General features: G+C 43.3%; 5 protein-coding genes across 7 annotated transcripts; 3 read left to right on the top strand and 2 right to left on the bottom strand.

Annotated features, from left to right (window-relative positions):
• The first annotated feature begins 1,304 nt into the window (after positions 1-1,304).
• On the top strand, positions 1,305-3,699 carry LOC4337513 (uncharacterized). 2 transcript variants are annotated; one of them, XM_015780691.3, is made up of 4 exons: positions 1,305-1,506; positions 1,590-2,453; positions 3,175-3,249; positions 3,396-3,699. In XM_015780691.3, exons 2-4 carry the CDS (start codon positions 1,647-1,649, stop codon positions 3,507-3,509), a joined length of 996 nt encoding a protein of 331 aa, XP_015636177.1. In that variant the 5' UTR covers positions 1,305-1,506; positions 1,590-1,646; the 3' UTR covers positions 3,510-3,699. The 2 variants fall into 2 exon arrangements, with proteins under 2 accessions (XP_015636177.1, XP_066165536.1); XM_066309439.1 differs by having other exon boundaries at positions 1,305-2,453.
• Positions 3,700-4,877: 1,178 nt separating this feature from the next.
• On the bottom strand, positions 4,878-6,796 carry LOC4337512 (uncharacterized). Its single transcript, XM_066309855.1, has 8 exons — positions 6,716-6,796; positions 6,535-6,632; positions 5,893-5,954; positions 5,465-5,526; positions 5,280-5,339; positions 5,160-5,192; positions 5,010-5,075; positions 4,878-4,922 (listed from the first exon to the last, which is right to left on the bottom strand). The coding sequence occupies exons 1-8, from the start codon at positions 6,794-6,796 to the stop codon at positions 4,878-4,880; spliced, it is 507 nt and encodes a 168-aa protein (XP_066165952.1).
• LOC4337511 (tubulin-folding cofactor B) lies at positions 6,713-11,044 on the top strand. 2 transcript variants are annotated; one of them, XM_015780693.3, is made up of 9 exons: positions 6,713-7,242; positions 7,342-7,510; positions 7,574-7,725; positions 7,800-7,918; positions 8,421-8,485; positions 8,559-8,600; positions 9,512-9,645; positions 10,283-10,352; positions 10,724-11,044. In XM_015780693.3, exons 1-9 carry the CDS (start codon positions 6,938-6,940, stop codon positions 10,769-10,771), a joined length of 1,104 nt encoding a protein of 367 aa, XP_015636179.2. In that variant the 5' UTR covers positions 6,713-6,937; the 3' UTR covers positions 10,772-11,044. The 2 variants fall into 2 exon arrangements, with proteins under 2 accessions (XP_015636179.2, XP_025880535.1); XM_026024750.2 differs by having other exon boundaries at positions 6,733-7,230.
• A 1,560-nt stretch (positions 11,045-12,604) lies between these two features.
• LOC4337510 (UDP-galactose transporter 1) lies at positions 12,605-15,191 on the top strand. The gene is made up of 5 exons (XM_015780803.2): positions 12,605-13,039; positions 13,643-13,892; positions 14,020-14,227; positions 14,385-14,616; positions 14,697-15,191. The coding sequence occupies exons 1-5, from the start codon at positions 12,917-12,919 to the stop codon at positions 14,934-14,936; spliced, it is 1,053 nt and encodes a 350-aa protein (XP_015636289.1). The 5' UTR covers positions 12,605-12,916; the 3' UTR covers positions 14,937-15,191.
• A 113-nt stretch (positions 15,192-15,304) lies between these two features.
• LOC4337509 (putative 1-phosphatidylinositol-3-phosphate 5-kinase FAB1D) lies at positions 15,305-21,018 on the bottom strand. The gene is made up of 9 exons (XM_015780802.3): positions 20,730-21,018; positions 19,632-20,627; positions 18,711-19,547; positions 18,272-18,606; positions 17,776-17,902; positions 17,521-17,679; positions 16,220-17,401; positions 15,849-16,109; positions 15,305-15,760 (listed from the first exon to the last, which is right to left on the bottom strand). The coding sequence occupies exons 2-9, from the start codon at positions 20,625-20,627 to the stop codon at positions 15,512-15,514; spliced, it is 4,146 nt and encodes a 1,381-aa protein (XP_015636288.1). The 5' UTR covers positions 20,730-21,018; the 3' UTR covers positions 15,305-15,511.
• Positions 21,019-22,279: the final 1,261 nt, after the last annotated feature.

Here is a 22,279-nt window from a genome sequence, read left to right as displayed (position 1 = left end):
GATACCCCTGCCAAAAAATGCAAGAACAAGACATAAAACATTACGGCATCTGAGGCAATAAACAAAAGATAAGAAACATTCGACTAAGGCTCCATAGCATATCAAATGGATATGCTAACCGAATTTTATTCTCCTTCCCCTTCCCTCTAATGCTGCAGAGTATGTTCCGTTCCTTGGTACTCCATTTCTTATGCTGCTCTTGTTGCTGATGTAGTGTTGTTGCTTGCTGCTGCCGCCTGCTGCTATTGCAGTCTGCTTGTTAGCGCTGTCTATTGCCGCTGTTGCCTGTTGATGGTGCTGCTGCCGCCGCCTCCGCCACCACCTGTTGCTGCCACCGCCAGCTGTTGTCCTCACCTGCTGTTGCAGTGCATGTCTCCAAGCCATAGATCGTTTTGCTGCCATACCAGCCAAAACCAATCTCCAAGAGCTCTTTTAGGTGGTGTTTAGATCTAGACACTTAACTTTAATCCTTATATTTAGATATTAATTTAAAGTATTAAATATAGACTACTTACAAAACTAATTATATAAATGAAAGCTAATTCACAAGACAAAATTTTTAAGCCTAATTAATTCATAATTAGAGAATGTTTACTGTCGCATCACATAGGCTAATTATGGATTAATTAGGCTCGATAGATTCGTCTCGCGAATTAGTTCAAGATTATGAATGGGTTTTATTAATAGCCTACGTTTAATATTTATAATTAGTGTCTAAACATACGATGTGATAGGGACTTAAAAGTTTTAGTTCCATCTAAACAGGGCCTTATTCTAGTCACTCGCTTCAGTGCAACTGATTTTTGATTGATCTGCTCTCGATTTAGAGGGGGTGAGAGGATTTGGGATCTAGGGACCCTATGGAGAGAGAGAAGGGGAACGGTTATTCAGGGCAATGCGGTCGAGATAGAGGAGCATGGAAAGACATCGATGACTCTAGTCTATTAGAGGGCAAAATAATATTATTAAGTTGTTTTGTTTTTCAATATAGTTTACGTATTCTTTTTGCCTCTTAATTGCGCTAGTTCAGACAACGATGGCATGTGAAAGCACGGTGGACCAACTTAAGTGGCAAATTTACAAGTTATGTTTTTCTAATGGCTATTTCAAGTTAGGGGTGAAAGTAGTGATATATTTACAATTCTCTATGACTAAACCATATGACAATAATAAAATACAACGCACGAGCCCTTTTTCCTTTTTTTTCTCTATTAAAATATAAATTGAGAGATTTTGCCAACGCAGAGGGAGGGACAGCTGTAGTCGTACCAGTAGTAGTAGAGAAGAGAGGAGAAGAGAAGGGTGGACCCAGCCGCTAGATTCCGTTCCCCACCGGCGCCGCGCGGCAGTAGTCGAGTCCATCCATCGTCTTGCTCGCAACTCGATCGCACAAGGAGCAAGCAAATCGCGATTCGATCTGACTCATCATCCACCGAGGTGCCTTGCTTCCGCTTCTCGGATCGCCCTCGCTCGCAGTCGCACCATCAATCCTTTACTTGAGACGAGGTTCGTTTGGGCTTGCCCTATCCCTCCCTCCTCTCTCTAGACGCTTGATTCGCTCGGTGTAGATTCATCAGATAGATTACTAGGACAAGGGCACCGGGAGATGAGATGATCACGCGGTCAGATGGATAGATAAAGATGAGATGGGGCTCAAGGTGGAGGACGACCCGCCGTCCTCAGGCTCAGTTGCAGATGCAGATGATAGCACCGACAGACTTTGCCGAGTCTGTCACTGTGTCGAGCCTGATCTCAGAGGACACTCCGCCCTTGCTTTCTTAGGCATTCTACCGCCGCCTTCTTCTCCAGATGAAGATGCAGATGATGTTGCTACCGCCACCGCCACCAACAACAATGTCCTCGAGTTCGTAAGCCCCCGCGGCGAGATTTTTGTCTGCACCGCCGCCACCACCGACCTGGAATCAGGCCCTCTGCATCACCACCACCATCTCATGGATCTAGGATGCTCCTGCAAGAACGACCTTGCTCTTGCGCATTACGCCTGCGCACTCAAGTGGTTCATCACCCATGGTTCTACTGTATGCGAGATTTGCGGACATGTCGCTGTAAATGTAAGGCCTGCGGATTTCAATAAGGTCCTTGCCTCCTTGAAGGAATATGAAGCTCTCAGGGAAAGGACTTCCACTGGAGACCTCTCTTACTTGCATTATGGGGCAGATTCAGGTGTCGATCCAGACGCTGTCGCCGCGATACGCAGACAGCGCCTCTCCGAGATATCCTCATGGTTCAACCCTCAAAATTCACACCTCGCTATTTCTCAGGGCCAAACCGAACAAACACCTGCTAGTCCAAGTAATAATTCTATACACCATGGTGCTGTGGTAACAACAGTAGTACACACAAGATGGAGTTTGGAGGGTACTGGAGTGTTTCTTGCCATTGGCCTAGGTGTTATTGTTCTTGCATGGTTAGTTGCTCCACATGTTGGTAAGGTAAGTTTGATCTCCAAACTGCTTTGTTCTTACCTGTGACCTCTGTCATTTGGAAACTACAACTTGATTCCACACTTTTTGACACTTTATGTTAGGATCATTCGAATCTCTTGAAATTTATTATCTTGCAAGCACAGACCCCCTTAAGTCTATGTTCAGCACAGTTACACATTTAGTTGCAGAGTCAGTTTTAAGAAGTCATAATGCAAAAAAGAATACTTTGATGCATAAAGCTCCATCTTATAATTCATATCTTAATGTCCATTTATCTTCCGAAAGTGGTGTGCGGCTTAAATATCTATTGCCTGTTACTGCTTTGTCCTAACTAATACACACCGTGTATCTGATGATATGTCTCACGTCCTTCTCTTATGAAAGTTTGGTACCGGCTAGCACAATGCAACAGATCATGTTTGTGGTCTTTATCCAAACATTGTATGGCAAATGCTCTTGATCGATTTTTAGAGATATAAGGTAGACAGGCTTAAGTAGAAAAATAGATGCAGCTGTGCCTTATAATACCATCAGGTTGCGTTCTCATCGTGTTCAATTATCCATGGAATATTATGTGTCACATGCAAATTTCTTTCATTTCTCAGTCTTTCTCTATGCATTATTGTCAACTAATTAACACCCTCTCATCTCACACAATTTGCAATTAAGAATCTTCCATGGATCAAACATCACTGAGAAGAATGGTTTTGTTTTAATTTCTTTGCAGAAAGCTGCTGTGATTTGTCTTCACATGCTTCTTGGAGGTTTATGTGCGTTGACTATAATAATCTCCCTGAGATTTGTAAGTAAATGATTGTTTTCTAATGATATGTTTCACTGCATTGCCACATGTTGACTTTGACTGATTGCATATATTGAGAGGATTCCTGCTTTTGGCATGGTTTCTGTGATGGCCATAGAGTGATCCATTATCTTCTATGTTTGCAGGTTTTCCCAAGGATCCAATATGGATCTATGCGATGTTGGGCGATCTTGTTTGTGTTTTGGTTCCTGGTTTTTGGAGTTTGGGCATCACGGACCCACAGTATACGCTCCTCATGAGGATGGAGATCATGGTGAGAAAGTAGGTTTCGGTCTTATACTATCCACATCCGCTGTGCAGTGATAGATATGGCATCTTTGTGTATACCCATCTCTATATATATTGCTTCTGAATTTTTCGAATTAAATATGTCAGATGTATATGCATGACCACAAGAAAAAGGAAAAGTTTGTTATTGGTGTTACAGTAGACTGCTAGTATTAATTTGATATACATCTAGACTACCATATAGCCTTAAAACTGATAAATTATGCTTCAAGAAAAAGTTAAACAGATAAAATGGGAATACAAGGTCTGAAAATATTTTCTATTTGCTGAGATGTCATATTTATGAGTCTTGACGAAATAAATAAACTTGCACGAGCTGAAGGGGAAGGATTACTCTAAATGCTGCTGCTCCTGTTTATCATCTCCTATGCATAGTCTGTCTTCCTACCACTCCCCTTTTGTACAAACCGTGAAGACTGAGTCATATTGCCGTATCATGCCCATGGCTCTTATCTTATGCAGTCTCATATTGCCGTCTTGTTTATTATTTGTAAATAAGGCTAATGGTTTCCAAGGATGCAAGAGATGATGGTAACATCTTGTAACAAGTCGATGTGGCATGCCATCTGCTGATTTTGCTGTCTGGCTGTGCCTGATCTAGAGAGATGATGGAGATTTAAGTTACGTATGCGTACCAGCAAGTCTTGCTAGAAATGAAGGCTAGCTAATGGTTTCTCAGCTTTGGCCGAGGCCGACAACTAGACTAGCTTACTGCTGCAATTCGGCAAAGACTTTCTATGGGTAAAGAAAGTATCTGCGGATAGCGCAACCTAACCTGACCGGGATCCTTAGCGAGAGACAGAAGTATAGATCGAATGACGCTTCTTCTTCTTCACCGTCCAATGGCAGTGACGTTCCTTCTTTAAGAAAAGAGAAGAGAAAAAGAAGAAAAAGACTGCAAACATCATGCAATGCCAGTGCCAGCCCAGCAAAATACTCCCTCCCCAAGAAGGGCTATGGTACTAGTACCCCTAAACAAGTGCAAGATCACCATCATGCGAGGCCAGCAAGAACAACAGACTGAGTTTGCAAGCTTCATCGGAGAGAAGCAGCTTAATATGAGTCCCTAGTTCAAGCTACTTTGCACATCTAACATCACAGTGCTCCATTCTATATATATCCCTATTGTTGGTTGTAGTACAAATCTTCTCGCAGTCTATCTTAGCTTGCTTCTGCTACCTTCTTTTTTTTTTTTTTTTTTTTTTTTTTGCGGGGAGCTTGCTTCTGCTACTTAATTGGTGGGTGGGAATGATGATCGATGGACGCCCACCATTGCAGTCTCCGCCTCTGATCGACCATCAATACAGGCCGCGGCATGGTCATCTTTCACCCAGCACCGATTCAAGAAGGGCCTCTTCCTCCTCCTGCACCACATCCACATGTAGATGTAAAAAACTTGCACATAAGAATGTAAATGATCAAACTAACAAGTAGTAGGTGTCTACTCTTACCACCAAAGCTGTGAATTCTGTCTCTTCGTCTATGGCACCGACAACAGCAGGGTCGTCCATGAGTTCCTGTTCACAGAGGGCATTCCTTACCCGTCATTATAATTTAACTTCGAAAGAACCACGTCAGTATAGCATTAAATATTTGCTTACATCTTCAGCAATGCGTAGCACGCCATCTTTATCCTGCACAAAGGGCGTATGTTTTCAGGCACAATGCCTCAACAAGTTTAGCTTGGAATGTCTCAACAAGTTGAAGAACAACCAACATACCTTCACTGCAACGAACAGAAGAGGATCAACTGGTGTATAAATCATATAATGTGCGCCATCCTGCCGATGCCAGGAATATCAGCAAATACATATTCTCAAGCATGTGCAAATCAACAAAATACCAAGGAATATTTAGCGATCCATTAATTTCTGAAACTATGTCGATACAAAGCCATTTTTCTCACCAAATTGAAACAACAAATCTCTACACCTTCAAAAGGTACACTATCACCGCCGTCACCAGAATCTGCATATTAATATGAATTATGAACACAACAATGAAGTGCAAAAATGATCAAACAAGAGACATAACATGCTGCATGCTTCAAAGAGATGTTTCAATTGCATATGCTAGTTGTCCAGTCCTTCAACTAAAAGTTACCTTTATGTTTCTAGATTTTTTGTAAGCATTAGGCATGAAATTCAAAAGGCATACATGTGCAAATATCTGGTGCAAAAGACAATTATATCATGGGTATGTCAATCATACAAGTATAGTAACATTTCTATTTTGTACAACGGTTGGAAAAAAAAAGCCTTTTCAGTGAGAAGATATCATCAGAACCTTTTGTGCAAATAGGGTAGTTAGTAGCATGTTAGTTCCTTTGGTTACCATGAAATTCTTGAATCGCGTCTTCAGGAAAGCAAAAGCCACCCCGTGCTGTATAACAAAATCTGGAAAAGCCAGCCAGCGATCATAGTGTTATGGAAGCAATAAGCAAGAAGAATGGAATACCCTGATATTTGTCAGTTCGACAGGAAGGGTAGATGATTTGGGGCTTATATGATCCTTACCCACTCTCTACAAAGTGCATATGCACTCTAGCGAGGGCATATGCAACGGATGGAATGATTTCCTTAATCTGGTCATCATCAACCTACATATACATAGAAAAGAAAAGAAATTATGCATGATGCGATGGATAAAGATGAGGAAACGCTATCTATTCCAATTGGAACTATATGGGTAGGAAATAAAGGAGATATTGCGAGAATCAGTCTCTGTATGTATGCGTGGCAGTGTGTGTGATGAATGATATTGGCGTGATTGATGAAAATGGAAGGCAGTGAGAGGATTAGATACATACAGCAATCCAGCCACTGAAATTGGCACTCTTAAGGACCTGCACAGGCCTGAAAGAGACAAGGATCAGAATGGGAGGGGGAGGGGGGTTTGAGTGGCAGCTAGAGAAAATTGAGGAAGATGCATATGCCTAGTTAGTGACTAATAAGTGAGTTGCAATTAGTAGAATACATGTCAACTGGGCAAAGGAGCATGCAGTCGTGGTCTAGCGTGCTTCGGAACACCCTCCTGATGATGCACTCCAAGGGCCGGTTGTTGGTGTCATCAATCTGCTCCGCAGAAGAAGGGAAAAGATGTTGGCATGAAAATGAAAATGTAATGCTAAAGAGGAGGAAAAGCTGTATAGACTGACGATGGTGACGATGCGCTTGGAGGCGGCGGCGATGCACCTTCCCTGGTCGTCCAGCACGAAGCCCGCTGGCGGCTTGGGCATGGCGGCAGCCCGGGTGCCCCCACCGAAGCTCCCCTCCTCCTCGTCTTGGTCGTCCTCTTCCTCGTCGTCGTCAGTGTAGGATTGTTGGGGGCGAGCGGGAGGGCCCCGGGTGCGGGTGCGCCTGGGAGGAGGAGGAGGAGGATGACCTCGCTTCCTGGGAGGCTGCGCGTCGGCGTCGTGGCGGAGGCGGCGGTGCTTGGTTGGGCCTGGAGGAGGCCGCTGCCTCGGGGGTGCGGCGCAGGTGAAGACGGAGAGCGCGCGGCGGGAGCGCAGGGGCCTCGCCGCGACTGTGAGTTGCACGGACACCATCGCCATGGCCGCCATGACTCGCTGCTGGTGGTGGTGGAGGATAGGTACAAGCAGCTGCTGCTGTGGGGGAGGACTCGAGGAAGAGGAGGAAAATATCCACCAAAACAAAAGGAAATGTGCTGCTGGTATTGGGCCTGGTCTGCATGTTGGGCCTGGGCCATTGTTGGCCCGTTGCTTCCTCTACTCTTTTTGTGGGATCGACGAGTTCCTGATTCCCTTCCCTTCCTTCCCCACAGCCGGCGGCAGGCAGCTCAGCTCAGCTCCGATCGGCGGCGGCGGCCATCTCCGGTAATAATGTCGTCGTCCTCGTCCAAGCTGCATCTCCCGGCTGACGACAGCGTCCTCCTCCTCCTCACGCACTCCAACCTCTCCACCTTCTCCTCCGACATCCGCGTCTCCAAGCAGGTCAGGTCTCACCTCCTCCTCCTCATGATTCAATGAATGACCCATGTCATTTCTAGGCTGCAGACCTCCGTCGAGGCGCTCAAGGACAAGCTCTGGAGGAAGACCGGCACATCCGTTGCCTTCATGCGCCTCCAGCTCCGCGACGACACCGGCGCCATGATCGCCGACCTCGACCACGATGACGCCACCCTCGCCTCCTACTCCCCATACGACGGGTTACTTAACTTACTTCCTCTGCTTTCCTCTTTCTCGCTCCTCTGCCAATCTCACTCCCGTCTCATCTCCTTAGGTACCGTCTGCACATTATCGATCTCGATCCTTCGTCAATCACCTCTGGTGGTTGGTTGGAGGATACTTCCCTTGTTGAAAAGTACACCATCTCAGATGAAGCATATAATAATCTTGATAGTAAGTCCCCCCATATATAGTGCTTGCTGCCTTCAATTCCTATACCAGTGCTTTTGTTATGTTGCATCAATGGCAATCCTATGTTGATGCTACCCTTTTGCCTTTTACTAAGGCCCCGTTTAGTTCACGAAATGAAAATTTTTGGGTGTCACATCGGACGTTTGACCGGATGTCGGAAGGGGTTTTCGGACACGAATAAAAAAGCTAATTTCATAACTCGCATGGAAACCGCGAGACGAATCTTTTGAGCCTAATTAATCCGTCATTAGCACATATGGGTTACTGTAGCACTTATGACTAATCATGGACTAATTAGGCTCAAAAGATTCATCTCGTAATTTCCCCCCTAACTGTGCAATTAGTTTTTGTTTTTATCTATATTTAATGCTTCATGCATGTGTTCAAAGATTCGATGTGATGTTTTTGGGAAAAACTTTTTGGAAACTAAACATGGCTTAATTACCTCCACTATTTACTACTAACATCTTATGTTCTGAGCCAGCAAACTTTCGAAAATTCAAAGAAAAGATGGCCTTTAAAAACCCTACGTCAGATGATAAACAACAAGTAAGCTTCCTCAGGTTTTTGGCTATCCGTTCCTATTTTTCACCTTGCTTACTCTACTTCTTGTGTTCTTTAGCAATCTGACAAGCATATGGAGGAATTGTGCGCCAACATCAAGGTCAGCAAATTTTGTTCCCCCATGTTCACTATTAACTTGTGGCACATACTATGGGATATTGCTAGCTAATCTCTTATATATATATGTTGATTTTTCCGAGGCTGGTTTTATAGCTTAATTAGTAATGCAGTGATTTATTTCCCCTACCGCATTCCCAACCCCTGGTCCTTAGGACCTGTTTGAAATGTGCGCATGAGTTTTTTGCGGACTTGGATCCAAATCCATAGAAATTTGAACTGCATCGTAAAAATTTCCAAGACTGCCCTCAACATCCTCCCTTGTCCAAATGCATCTGTAAATAGAATACTGGATATGCTGTCGTGCAATTGAATATTACAGTTTCAGACAGCATGCTAGGCATCGCATCAGTTACTGTAATTTGTCCCTCTAAACAAACACTGATTTTTAAGATGTATATGAATCTATTGCTCTAGTGAACATGGCAAGCTTGAAGGAATAAGTGGACATCTTTGAGGATGAACTTGAAACTAGCTGTCTTCGTCTTTTCTTCATTGCTATGAATTGGAGCAACCGACAAGACTAGCAGTGTGTTTTGTTCTAGTATCTCCCATGTTTTTGAATAGCAGTTTTCCATAAAGAACGGTAGCATCCTCCTATCAACTGTCTGAATGTGTATCATTCTTATGATAAATAATTTGAATTCCGACCATGATATTGGTGATTTATTGGGCATGTTTGCATATATCAGTCATTATAAATAGAAAATAGTTGTTTTATGTTGCCTTTTTATTTTTGAAAACCAGTTTTGTTTCTATGAAAGGGGACACTACTGATTTCATGCATCATTATTCAGTTCCGAATTGGGTTGTAAGCCTTCTTTTTTTTATCTAGTATGGAATTGTGCCGATCTTTCTCTGTGCTGTCTTTATTATAGAAGAATTATGCCACAGGTGGGTGATAGATGTGAAGTCGAGCCAGGTGCTAAGAGGGGTACTGTAAAATTTGTTGGCAGAGCTGAAGCTCTTGGACGTGGATTTTGGGTTGGAGTCCAATATGATGAACCACTTGGAAAGCATGATGGCATGTAAGTTTATTGACAAAAAACCACAATAAGGAACAACTCATACTTATTGCTCTCATGACTGCCAATTCAGGTTGCAGTGTTTTGCTCTTTTGCCCGCTCACACATATTTATTGGTCAATTTAATCAACTCCAAAGGGGATAAAATACTAGCATCTGTCTTTTGCAGTATAAGTCGAGGAACGCCAAGCAGACACAGTTGTAATATCATCACTTTTCACCATAACATTCAGTATGAATATTTAACCAGCAATAAAAATGTTAGTACTACCTTCGTCCCAATATAAGTGCAACCTAGTACAGATGTGACTTATCCTAGCAGCTATCCAGATTCGTAGTCCTAGAATATGTCACATCCGTACTAGGTTGCACTTATATTGGGACGGAGGGAGTAGTTTTAATAATATTATTGACAAAACATCACAATGAGAAACAATAGGCCTTTTGTGTTAATTATTTGATTTGTCACTATAAGTTGTCATGCCGATTTTATGATACACTATATTTTCCTGATGATTGGCTTGCTACCTGACCATACTCTCTTTAGCTAGTACCGAAGATATTGTGCCTGGTGCACAGTACCAGGTCTATGGGCAAATAGCTCTTGGTAACATTATGTCTTGCTTCTTTGATACTGTAGGGTGAAAGGCATTCGCTTTTTCGAGTGTCCTCAAGGGCATGGAGCTATTGTTAGGCCAGAGAAAGTAAAGGTATATTCTCCTGGCTAGATGCCAACCAGTCCTCTCTTTTGGAGTACAATTGCTCGGGAGTAGTTGGCAAATTGGTCTTAACATTATGGTTTGCATTTGGGTTTAGTGTTTCTTCAATTGACTCTTTGGAATGCAAGGAGTAACCGCCGTGTGCTTGCATTAGTGGAACATGTAATAGTGGATATGTGGTCATGTTGCATTGCATATTCTTAGTATCTCAAGTGGCATTGTGGCTTTTGAATAGCCCTGTTGGGTGTTAGAAAACATCAGTGCAAATATCCAGCGTATTTTTCCATGGGTTTGTATTGTGTTTAGATTGTGCGTTTGTACACTGGTACTGTTACTCAGCAGTTGTCTTTGGGTCTTTGCAGGTCGGGGACTACCCAGAGAGGGACCCTTTTGAAGAGGAGGAGATCTAGGCGGTGCGCCATTTACGTTGGACATGGTCCTCTAGGGATACCCATATTCAGAATTGCTCCCGTTAAAATCTTTCGCCCTTTTTTTGGTCTATTGGTTTGAGAATTAAGATCATTGAACATGAAGAATATATGTGCGTGTGCTTGTTCCTGATCCCATTCTGGGATGACCATGGTGAAATTGGGGATACTGTTGTACTTTTAAGTACTGAGCCATCTGGACGCTTGAGTTGGAAGTTTGGTTGAAATTGGAACGATGTGACAGAAAAGTTGGAAGTTTGTGTGTGTAGAAAAGTTTTGATGTGATGAAAAAATTGGAAGTTTGAAGAAAAACTTTAGATCTAAACTAGGCCTTGGTCGATCATGTGATGAAGCTGAACCCTACCTGTGGCCCTGTGGGGTAGTAGTAGCGTTCATGTGCTCAATCATGCATGCGTGTGAGTGTGAGCATCTCAGTTTGCAGAGAGTAGAGGAAGCTGCCGACAATTGTTAGTAGTTTGTTTGTGTTGTAAACACTAAACAGAGCAGAGCTGGCAATTTGGAATGGCGCAGAAGGCATCACTAGTATTTTGAGTGTGGACGCAACGCATGAAAAAAAAATGTAGTGATGCCAGTCGCGTTCATTCGATTACAGTGATCCGATATTAACAAGTGCTAACAGTGCTATATAGGAGTATAATTAGGCAGGTTGATTGGTTTTGTTTGACTAGCGTAACAAATCAAACAGGGACTAGGGACTGGGGTAGGTTGTTTCAAGCGTTCCAGTTGTGACTTTGGACTTTCGGGCGTGGGATTTGATGCGATGTTACGCATCTTGGCCCCTACTTTTGATTTCTTCTCCAGCCAGCAGCTAATTAGTAGCAGTGGTACAAGCTTTAATCTTGAGTTATTTTTGATTGGTTACTACTACTAGTACTACTAAGAGCAAGAGCAAGGATAATAGTAGAGCTCACCACTATTAGTCTATCTTAAAGCTAACATATATAATGGATTAGCTATAAGGTTGGCTACAACTTTCTTCTCCTCTCTCTCTATCTCTCACCTATGCATTTAATGTATTTACCTAGGAGTTTGTGTTAAGCTAGCTCTTGCATAAGAGCCAACATCCTTGATATTTTGTTATCTTTCTCCTCCACATAAGTTAGGCCAGTCACAATGGCTAGTGTCATTGCACGGCTACCCAAAATATTATACCATCTTCTCTCAAATGAAATCTTTTATGAAACAATCCCCACAGTGGAGGGGTTTCACTTTGACGTTTCCAAGACTAAGCAAAGCATTTAATTGATACAAGTTGCTGGGATCATTTGTACCCAAAATCCGGCGCGGCGCGGGAGAATGCGGAGGTCGCACGGCGGAGGCGGACGCAAGAGATCCGGTGAATGAAACGAATCGGCCTCAACGGGGGTTTCACTCTGTTACCGAGGACTTGGAAACGACGCTGACGAGTTTCACCAGGATGAAACTCTTTCCTTCTCTCTCATCCCCATTTCATGCAAATAATCATTTTTTATTCAGTCTTACCCCTATTAAATGTGCATGACACACTAGTGAAACCCCCATTGTGACTGGCCTTATAGTAGGCTTATAGCTTACTTTTATACTTGCCCTAATTGCTTGCTAGTAGGACTAGTGTTTTCTCCCCGCAAAAAAAAAAAAAGGACTAGTGTTTTCTCTTCGTTGCGAGGTGATTAGAGTCTGTGTGTCAGGTCAGGCGCTGCAATTTACATGTCCCAGCAAACCACCCTATTACCAAAGAAGTCCTTTTTTTGTTTTCTGTTTGTGAAGACAGAGCATTACTAGTACTAGTACTAGATTAGAGCAAGTGAAGCGGCTAGTAGCTGCTAATTAAGCAGCAAGCAAAGGTACCCAGCAACCTTCCCTTTGGCTTCCCCCACAAAACGCGGCCGCCGCGCGCGTATCCGAGGCTGAGGCTCCTCTTCCTCTTCCTCTTCCTCCTCCTCTCGGCGGCGGCGGCGGCGGCGGGTCTCCATTTGCTCAAGCTTGCCTGCCATGCCCATGGGGACGAGGTAGCGCTTCCCTTCCTGCCTGCGGTACATACTAACTAAGCAGAGGGCATCCCTCATATATAGGCTTTGCGAAATCAATCAACAAGCTTGGGGAGGAGAAGAGGAAGAGGAAGAGGAGATGGAGCAGGGGGGTGAGGCCGGCACCGGCGGTGGGCTGGGCAACCTGCGCGCGCTGCTGGCCATCCTCCAGTGGTGGGGCTTCAACGTCACCGTCATCATCATCAACAAGTGGATCTTCCAGGTCCAGATTTCCTCTCTCTCCCTGGATCCCTCCCCTTCCTTCCTTTCTCTCTCCGATTCAAGATTCCATTCTCCCCTCTTCAATGGATATCCTGCCAAACAATTCAACTTCTACTCTATTTCTCCTAGATTTCCTCCTCTAGTCAACGGAAACATGCTGCTAGTCCCACCCATCAAATAAATATTTTTCTTTTATTTTCTTTTCTTTTCAGAATGTTGGTTTGCTGCTCTCAATTGCAATCTCCTGTTTCACACACTGCATTTCATCATTATGCCCAACACAACTGAAAATTTTAATCCTATACTAGCGATGTACCATCCTGCCGCCATATACATACTAGATTTCGTTCAACTAACTAATCCTTATGCCATCGTAGATGCATACGTACATAACATCATAGGTACATACATACATGATACATGATACCAAAACCTTGCCCTGCACCAACCAATTCCTTCATTTCTGTTTACTCTTCTCATAAAACTTAATACATGCACAGTTCAAAAGCAAGGAATTGTATACGATGCATGGTGTTAACTAAGTTTACATCAAGCACCACATGCGATAAGTTTCTCTCTCTTTTCTTTTCCTTGGTTGGTGTAGAAGCTGGATTTCAAATTTCCTCTGACGGTGTCTTGTGTCCACTTCATATGCTCTTCAATTGGGGCTTATATTGCAATCCATGTGCTCAAAGCAAAACCACTCATTCAAGTCGAACCAGAAGACCGTTGGAGAAGGATTTTTCCAATGTCATTTGTCTTCTGCATAAACATCGTGCTCGGAAATGTCAGCCTGCGCTACATCCCAGTCTCCTTTATGCAGACTATCAAATCTTTCACCCCTGCAACCACGGGTAGAGTCATTTTGCACCTCCTTACATCATCACTATTCCATATTCATTTTCGTTTTCTTAGCATTATCATATTGCTACAGCATGTAACACCCTCCCTGATGGTCTGCTTCCAATCCATGTCATGCAGTTATTCTGCAGTGGTTAGTTTGGAGCAAGCATTTTGAGTGGCGCATATGGGCTTCGCTGGTCCCAATAGTTGGGGGAATACTCCTAACTTCAATAACAGAGCTTAGTTTCAACATGTTTGGTTTCTGTGCTGCCATGGTTGGCTGCCTTGCTACATCTACCAAGACCATTTTGGCAGAGTCTCTACTCCACGGATACAAATTTGACAGGTAGGTGCTCATCTTATGGCGGGTGTAATGACTGGTGCTTTACTTCTGCTGTGATCTTACAGTTATAATACTGTATGGTAAACTGGATTTTTTTTGTCGCCGTGTTACCAGCAAAGTAAATCATGTTATTTATGACGTTTCCTTGTGTTTTCTTCAGCATTAACACAGTGTACTACATGGCACCCTTTGCCACCATGATACTGGCTCTACCAGCAGTGTTACTTGAAGGAGGCGGTGTGGTTACCTGGTTCTACACACATGACTCCATTGCTTCTGCACTAGTTATCATCATAGGCTCTGGAGTGCTTGCATTTTGCCTAAACTTCTCCATTTTCTACGTGATCCATTCAACCACTGCAGTGACCTTCAATGTTGCTGGCAACCTGAAAGTAGCAACCATTTGGCCTATGCTTTGTTCTTTTCATATATTCTGCTCGATCATTTCTTAGAACTGATCATTGCGCTGCAGGTTGCTGTTGCTGTATTGGTGTCATGGTTGATCTTCCGGAACCCTATCTCTCCTATGAATGCAATCGGATGCGCGATCACGCTCGTTGGCTGTACTTTTTATGGGTATGTGAGGCATTTGATCCCTCAACAGCAGGCTGTAGCTCCAGGAACAGGAAGCCCAACAACATCGCAAACAAATTCGCCGAGAAGTCGGATGGAGATGCTCCCCCTTGTAGGCGACAAGCAAGAAAAGGTTTAACAAAAGAATACACTTTGTACTATGCAATAGTCATTATGGTCTGGATTCCCTTGTAGTTCGAACTATTGTGTTCCTTCAAGTTACTGTTTTCAAATTGGCCAGAAACTGCCGCACGCTAAACTTCCTTTCTGTGTAGTGCATACGGAATTTTTTCTACTACTAGGATGTCACGCAAGTCCAGCGTCATTTTCTGTTGCTAGACGTGTAACGCACTGAATGAACAGTTGGATATCTCATCTAACCAATTTGTCTTAATTGTGTTGGGAATGTGACTAAGCTAACCAATTCGTAGTAATTGTGCTGGTAATGTGAGCTATGTTTATGCTAGCGTTAAACAATCTCCCTCTACCACATTAACCAACAAGACATTGATACAAACTTTTTTTTCTACCACAAACCAGTAACCAATACATGTGAGGGATCAATGATTTTGATCATGTATTTGGGCCTCGCTCCAAAATTTTGCCTTAAAACTGCAAACTATTGGAGAACTTTAAACAAGTGAGCGTTCCATTCTACTGTGTACAAACAAAACAGATAATGGACAGGATTTGCAGGACCCCAGACGTTTCTATCTATGTACTCCAATCGTCTGGAACTGTCAGGAAATACTTGGCCATGAACTTCCTAAACCTCTTCTTGTACTCTTTGGGTGAGATTACTGTTGGTGAAGCATTCTTTGGCACTACCAAAGAAGTTTTCACCCACGTCTCCAGTTGCTTGTCCCATGTATACTGCCTTAGGTAATCTATGATGCCAAATACAAACTCATGCTTTTCTTTGTCCACTCCCACCAGTAACGAGTAGTCCATAACATTAATTGACTGCAAAAATTTAGTATTTCTGTCAGCTCATATTGTAAGAGAGAACATGATTGGTTATACGTGGTTGAAATGAAATATCAGTACTTACAGTGAGAAAAGCTGTGTCGTTCCAGATTGCCCGCTGCAAGAGATGTTTCGTTCTTCCACCAACATATATAGGGGAAACACGCATATCATCGACAAAGTTTTGATCCAAGTAAACAGTTCCATGGTCATTCGAATCAGAGACATGTCTGGAGAAAACAACACCTTTGAGATCATATATCCTTGACAATTTGTGTCCGAAGAGAAGATTTTCCATCACCATCAGATCAAGCTTCACTTCCTTGCCATGTCTGATTTGCTTAACCTGAAACAAATAGTGAGCCCGGTCCTTAAAAGGATGTATAACAACCAAGGAGGGAAAAAAAATCATGAAATTATTCCATAGCACGTCTGATGTAAATTAAGTACACCTACCTGATAGATTCCTAAAATTTTGGCAAGACAAGTTTGGCTCCCAGTGTCGAGAGAATGATACACATGCTTAAAGTAATCGGGTGCGAATTCTATGAAGGATTCAAACTCTGTCTTCTTTATTTGCTTGATGATGAACCTGTCATCCAATGTTTTTGCAAAGAAAGCCTTACTTTTTCCACCTTGAGCATCCCACTTCATGCACCGGCTCAAGGAAGTGATATATGCAAGCTCAGATGGGCAGCATTTCTTCCGAAGGGTGTAAAACTGATTGGCATGTACACAAATAACCGAGTATTTCCCTTTGAGAGATGATTTCCCATTGACAGATACTTCAGGATGAAGTAAGGATGACAGAAGTGAGCTATCATAGCTGGAGAAGAGGTCGTCAGATGAAAAGCTTGCATCTGAGTCTGAAGATCCAATAGATGACCACGACGAAGAGGCCGAAGAAGCTTCAGATAATGAGCTGTAAGATTTCTCCATCTTAGAGCTCTCACTCCCCCTGCTGTAGGCTGCCTCACCTTCAACCATGAGAGCATCTAGTAAAAGATGGCGACGTTCCTCCGATATGGCCAGTGCGCGGGATATTATGCTGGATATTTCATCCTCTGATATGCACAACACATTGCCACCTGGACCAACTATGAACTCAGCAGATGATTGTTTGTGCAGGGGGGATAGATGAGATGGAGAATAGTTGTTGACAAGTTCGAATCTTTCCAAATACCCGGCCTGCAGTTCATGCCTGTAACTCTCTCTTAACTCGTGCAATGGACTCCAAATCCATGTTTCCCTGTTATCCCCACATTCAGGATTTATCAACTGCGTATCTGTACCTTCCAAGACTCTGAAAGAAGGCACTTTTGTGATATGTTGCTCCTCACGCCGTGAATTTTCATCAGTTAAGGTTTCGCTGCTGTACTGCATTTCCTTGATATATCCATTCTCAAAGGGCACTGCACTTTCACCAGTTGCAGCTGGTTCACCGGCAAATTCAGCAGCTTCCTTCTTGCCGACACAATTAGCCATTCTTCCAGACTTACACTCAACAATTTGATGGAAACGACGGTCCCACACGTACAGTCGAATCAGAAGATCCTGGTAGAGACAATTTACACCAAGAATCTCATTCACAGAGGAGCTAGACATCCCGCTTTCATCAACAGCCTTCACCAGAGAATCCTGTTTGATGATATTCATATTGGAATTGACAGTTATCGGAGATGATTAGAATGCACACTTATCTCTAGGCTTACCAGTTACCACAAGGTAAAGAGAAGAAAAAAGACCAGAAGGTTTACCACAAACTGAGCTTTTTCTTCAATTAGCATCTCTTCAAGTTGGGAAACTTCTTTGACAGGAAGAGAGTCTCCACAGTTAATTGCCACCTCAGAGAAAATCTTCATGTGCTGTATTAAGCTAGAAACTTCATAGAAAAGCTTAACTCCTCTCGCAAGAACCTTAAAAAGTGCAACACAAGCATTAGGCCCAATCTGACCTATGAATGTTCACAAGATAAATCATGTGATGAAACCGATAAATAAAATAGTACATACATTTCTTCCCTCTTGCTCGAACCACTCACGCATATCGGGATTGTGAAACTCAAGGGTTCGTTGCGGTTTGCAGGCAGTGTAAATTTCAACTGATGAATATTGGAACTTTGCAACTTTGGAACCCAACCTGAAGTCACCATTTTTTCCAACAAAAGAAGAAAGAAATAAAGAAGGGCTAAAGGATGTTTAGTATGTACTACCTCCATATTTTAATGTATGATGCCGTTGATTTTTTATCCAACGTTTGACCATTCATTTTATTCAAAAAATTTATACAATTATCATTTATTTTATTATGACTCGATTCATCATCAAATGTTCTTTAAGCATGATATAAATACTTTCATATTTGCACGAAAATTTTAAATAAAACGAATGGTCAAACGTTGGTCGAAAAGTCAACGGTGTTATACATTAAAATACGGAGGGAGTATTATATAGAGAGAACTTTTACACGACATGTTCAAAATAGTTCTTGAGAAATGAGAATACATACCCAAAATATCGCAAGCAGTCCCTGTTGACCAAATGCCCACAAACTGATAGCCTTCTAGCAGCAGAGTGGCTTGAGAAACTGAGTTCAAGGAACTTGCCAAAGGAGAGATTACGCGCTTCAGTTGATATTAGCACTCTCCGAGATGATTTGGATATCCCTCTCTCATGCTCACATCTTAGACATCTAGTCCACATCCAAATTTTTCCTTCAGATTCACCAGGCAAATGATGCTGAGGCAGCAAACGCCTCACATTAATAGTTAGATTTCCATTGCGGTGGGTGTAAGAGTACATGTGAGCATCTGGAGGCTCTCCACATGAGGAACAGCTTAGGTTCTGCCACAGTTCAGTAAAAAACATCACATCCTGACTAGTAGATATACAATTGACCTACTATGTCATGTGTTATCGAAATTATTCCTAAAAAAATAGATAGGTACCTGATTCTGCAAAATGTCTTGCAAATATCGTCCTAAGGAGACATCGAAATTCCCATAATAGTTTATGCGGTATAGATGGCTCTCCTCACAGACAACCTGCTTCGTAACACATTGGCTGGATAACAAGATGAGTATGCTCTGAGAATCCATTACATCATCAGCCTCATCTGTGTCTGAATTTATATTTTCGCCGGCCCTGTACTGTTCCACATTCTGCTGATGTTTTTCAGTACCGAAAGGATCAGGCTGTGACATTTTTTGGTTGGTTTTGGCGAATACTTGTTCCTGGAGATCATTTAACTGATCCATATACTCACAAGAATGATCCTTTGTTAAGGTATCAGACGCCGTTTCTTGGCTGGTTTCAGTATCTTGTTCATTCTGATGACCAGTTGTATCTTGAGAAGAAGTTACAGGTAAATAAATATTCTGATAACGGAATATATCAATGAATCTTCTGAGTGATCCGGAGACTGAGGACAGCAGGTTTTCAGATGGAGGTGCTTCACAGTGGATGGCTGTACCCTCATCTTGTGTGTACGAGTCTGGTTTATTTGTGAAAGGAACTGTAGCCTTGTGATCCCCATCATGGTATTCCAGTAATGATCCCCTGCTAGTACAAGTGACATCATAATCAGTAGGAAGTGAACGATTTGAGACAATGGAAGTCTGATGAGTGATTTGTGGTGTCCCGTCAACATTTGTATCATTCAAGAATACCCTCTGATCTTCAAAGAAGGATGTCTCAACAACCAGATGGTATGCAGCGAATATTGTGTAGTGCAAGACTTGCTTGATTTTCTTCAGTTCTTGGGTGCTTGCGCCTCTGAGCAGTATCTGCATGCGCGCGCGTATTGAGAATAATGCAGAGTAATTGATCTAGGTAATTGAATGAAATGGAGTATTTGATCGAGTGCTTACGGTGCATCCCAATGGGTTGGAAAAGCCTTCCAAGAACATCAATGTTTTAGATGGCTTGTTCAGGGCAGCAGCACTAGTAGTGGTGGTGGTGTTATGGTCCTCGAAGAACTTGTCGATGTGGAAGTAGTCGCAGTGCTTGAGGTGGTTGGGGCAATCATGGAGAAGCTGGGAGAAGGAGAGCAAGGGAGCACCGGAACAGCGAGCGATTCTCTGCAAGCGGTGGAGCTTCATGTCGAGCAGCAGAGTGACGCCGTGGTGCAGGAGGAGCTCCTGAATGTCGCGGGAGACGGTCTTCTCGACCATGACGACGTTGGGGCTGCAGGTGTGGATGATGTGGGAGATGGAGGCTCGGAGAATGAGCTTGTCCTGCTCCATGGAGTCGAAGGAGGAGAAGCCGAGATGGGAGTCGAGGCCGAGGGCGCCGTGGAGGAGGAGGAGGGTGGGGCGGTGGCACTTGGTGGGCATGTGCTTGTGCGCCGCGTTCTTGCGGAACACCAGCCCCCGCACCACCTGGCTTTGCCGCCGCCTTCCGGACGCCACGCACTTGATCTTCACGTGGGAGGCCGGGTCCATGTCGTTGCCGGCGGTGCAGGCGTGGGTCTGGATCAGCAGCGCCGCCTCCCAGGACAGCGCCGTCACCACCTCCAGCCACTCCTCCTCCACGCCCGCCGATGCCAGGAACCGGCTGGCCAGCATGTTCAGCTGCCCGTTCATGGCGCTCACCATCTGCGCCCTCTGCCGCTCCTCCTCCTCGTCTTCGCCCCTGCTGCCAGGACTACCAGCAGGAGTCGGATCGCCATCGTCGTCGTCGTCGTCCGCCGCAGCAGCAGCAGCAGCATCAGCAGGGGGTGGGGGTACCCAGTCCCAGTCCCAGTCGTCGTGGGCGTTAGTATGATGGGCCGCAGGTGAATCATCGCCGGCGGCAACGGAAGAACAGTAGTACCGGCCATCCTCCGGCGGGTAACTGATCGCCATGATCTCTACTACACTATTCATCTATATATGCATGCACTTACTTGAGTTATTTGCTCGATCGAAAGAAGATCATAAAAAGAATTGAAACTAATGCAATTAATTAGCTAGCGAAGCGTTAATTACCTTATAGCAGGAGGAGCAAGTGTCTAGGTATCTCTTAGAAATCGATCGAGAATGAGTATATCTTGTTGCAGTTGGCTCCTGTCCTGTCCACCATCGATAATCTGGAACAAAATATGCATGTACTCCTAGCTAGGCACACTCGTACAGTATATAGACTGACTAGAAGTATATATTATTATTACTCCCCTGTGGCTCTGATCCTAATTAAATTGCATGCATGATATTGTTTGGTGGTGTTGGTGGCTGGGCTGCCTTAACTGTCATCTATCATGCAATTAGGAAGTACTCCAGATCGATCTGGTACTATCAATGTTATATAAGGACTCAAACGAAGGACTAGCTGATCCAATCAAGGCAAAGCACTACACACAGACTCTACCGGATCTGCCCCCTCTGATGCTCGATCTGCTTCTCACACTCACACGTCCCATTCCAGTGAGACTAGAGTATCTTCGATATTATTATTGTACTCCACCTAGCTAAATTAATACAGTATATATATATCCAGCATAACCAAAATAATAATTCAGACTTTTCTTTCCTGGCTTTTTCTTCAAATTCTTTCTTTCTTTTGAGCCTAATTAATGATTTGTTGTATAGTATTTGACCAGAAGAAGAAGAAGATAAAGCAGGGCATGCATACGTGGTGTGCTGACAAATGTGTACTAGTAGTACATTATGTAAGTTCCATCCGATCATATATATGTGTTGATGATTGAGTGGAGATAAACATGCATGCCGACGCGTGGATGCCGCTCAGGCTTGACTGCACAGCAGCTACGTGTCCGGATGGCAACAAAGCCACATACATACCCCCAATCAGCTACTACTACTCATGCGTACATACGGCCGGCCGGAGGAGTGGACGACTAGTCTGCATTCATCATCATATGCAGGTGAAGCAAACCCCTAGATTTTATATTAGTGGAGTAGTACCACTTAATTACTAGCTAGTTTATTTAAACTAATTATTACTAGCTAGCTACTAGTAGTATGTATGTTATTTCGGCGAATGGGGGCTGAATTATTGATCCACATACACAATCCAATCGAATGGATGCAATGATTGATTAGCTTCTCAATAATTCTCACAAATACGGACGGATGTACTACATGATTAACTAGCAACGACTAATACCCTGTTTCTTTCAGCTTAAAATTATTATAATCTAGATTATTGAGCCAGATTACTATAAACTAGATTGTTATAATTTGTAATATAATAAGCAGTTAGTTGTTTCTTTCCTAGATTATTGGGTTTGCAAGTCTAAAGAGGGAGTGGGGTGGCATGGTGGGTAATTTTTCACCCAATAATCTGAAAAAAGCTCATCTAAATAAGCTTATCAGATTATAATAAGCTGGGCTCCAGATTATAATAAGCTACTTCAATAAGTTGTCTGTTTCTTTCAGCTTACTCCCAATAATCTGGATTATAATAATCTCAAGCTGAAAGAAATAGGGCCTAATACTAGTTATACTCCCTCCCAGCTTTTTAATGGATGATAACGTTAAATTTTATCAGACGTTTGACTATTCCTTGTAAATATACA

Source organism: Oryza sativa, chromosome 4, assembly GCF_034140825.1.
Source record: "Oryza sativa Japonica Group chromosome 4, ASM3414082v1".
In the NCBI taxonomy this organism is placed as follows: Eukaryota; Viridiplantae; Streptophyta; class Magnoliopsida; order Poales; family Poaceae; genus Oryza; species Oryza sativa.
Note: the sequence above shows the minus strand (reverse complement) of the source record. Positions and strands in the feature narration are given on the sequence as shown.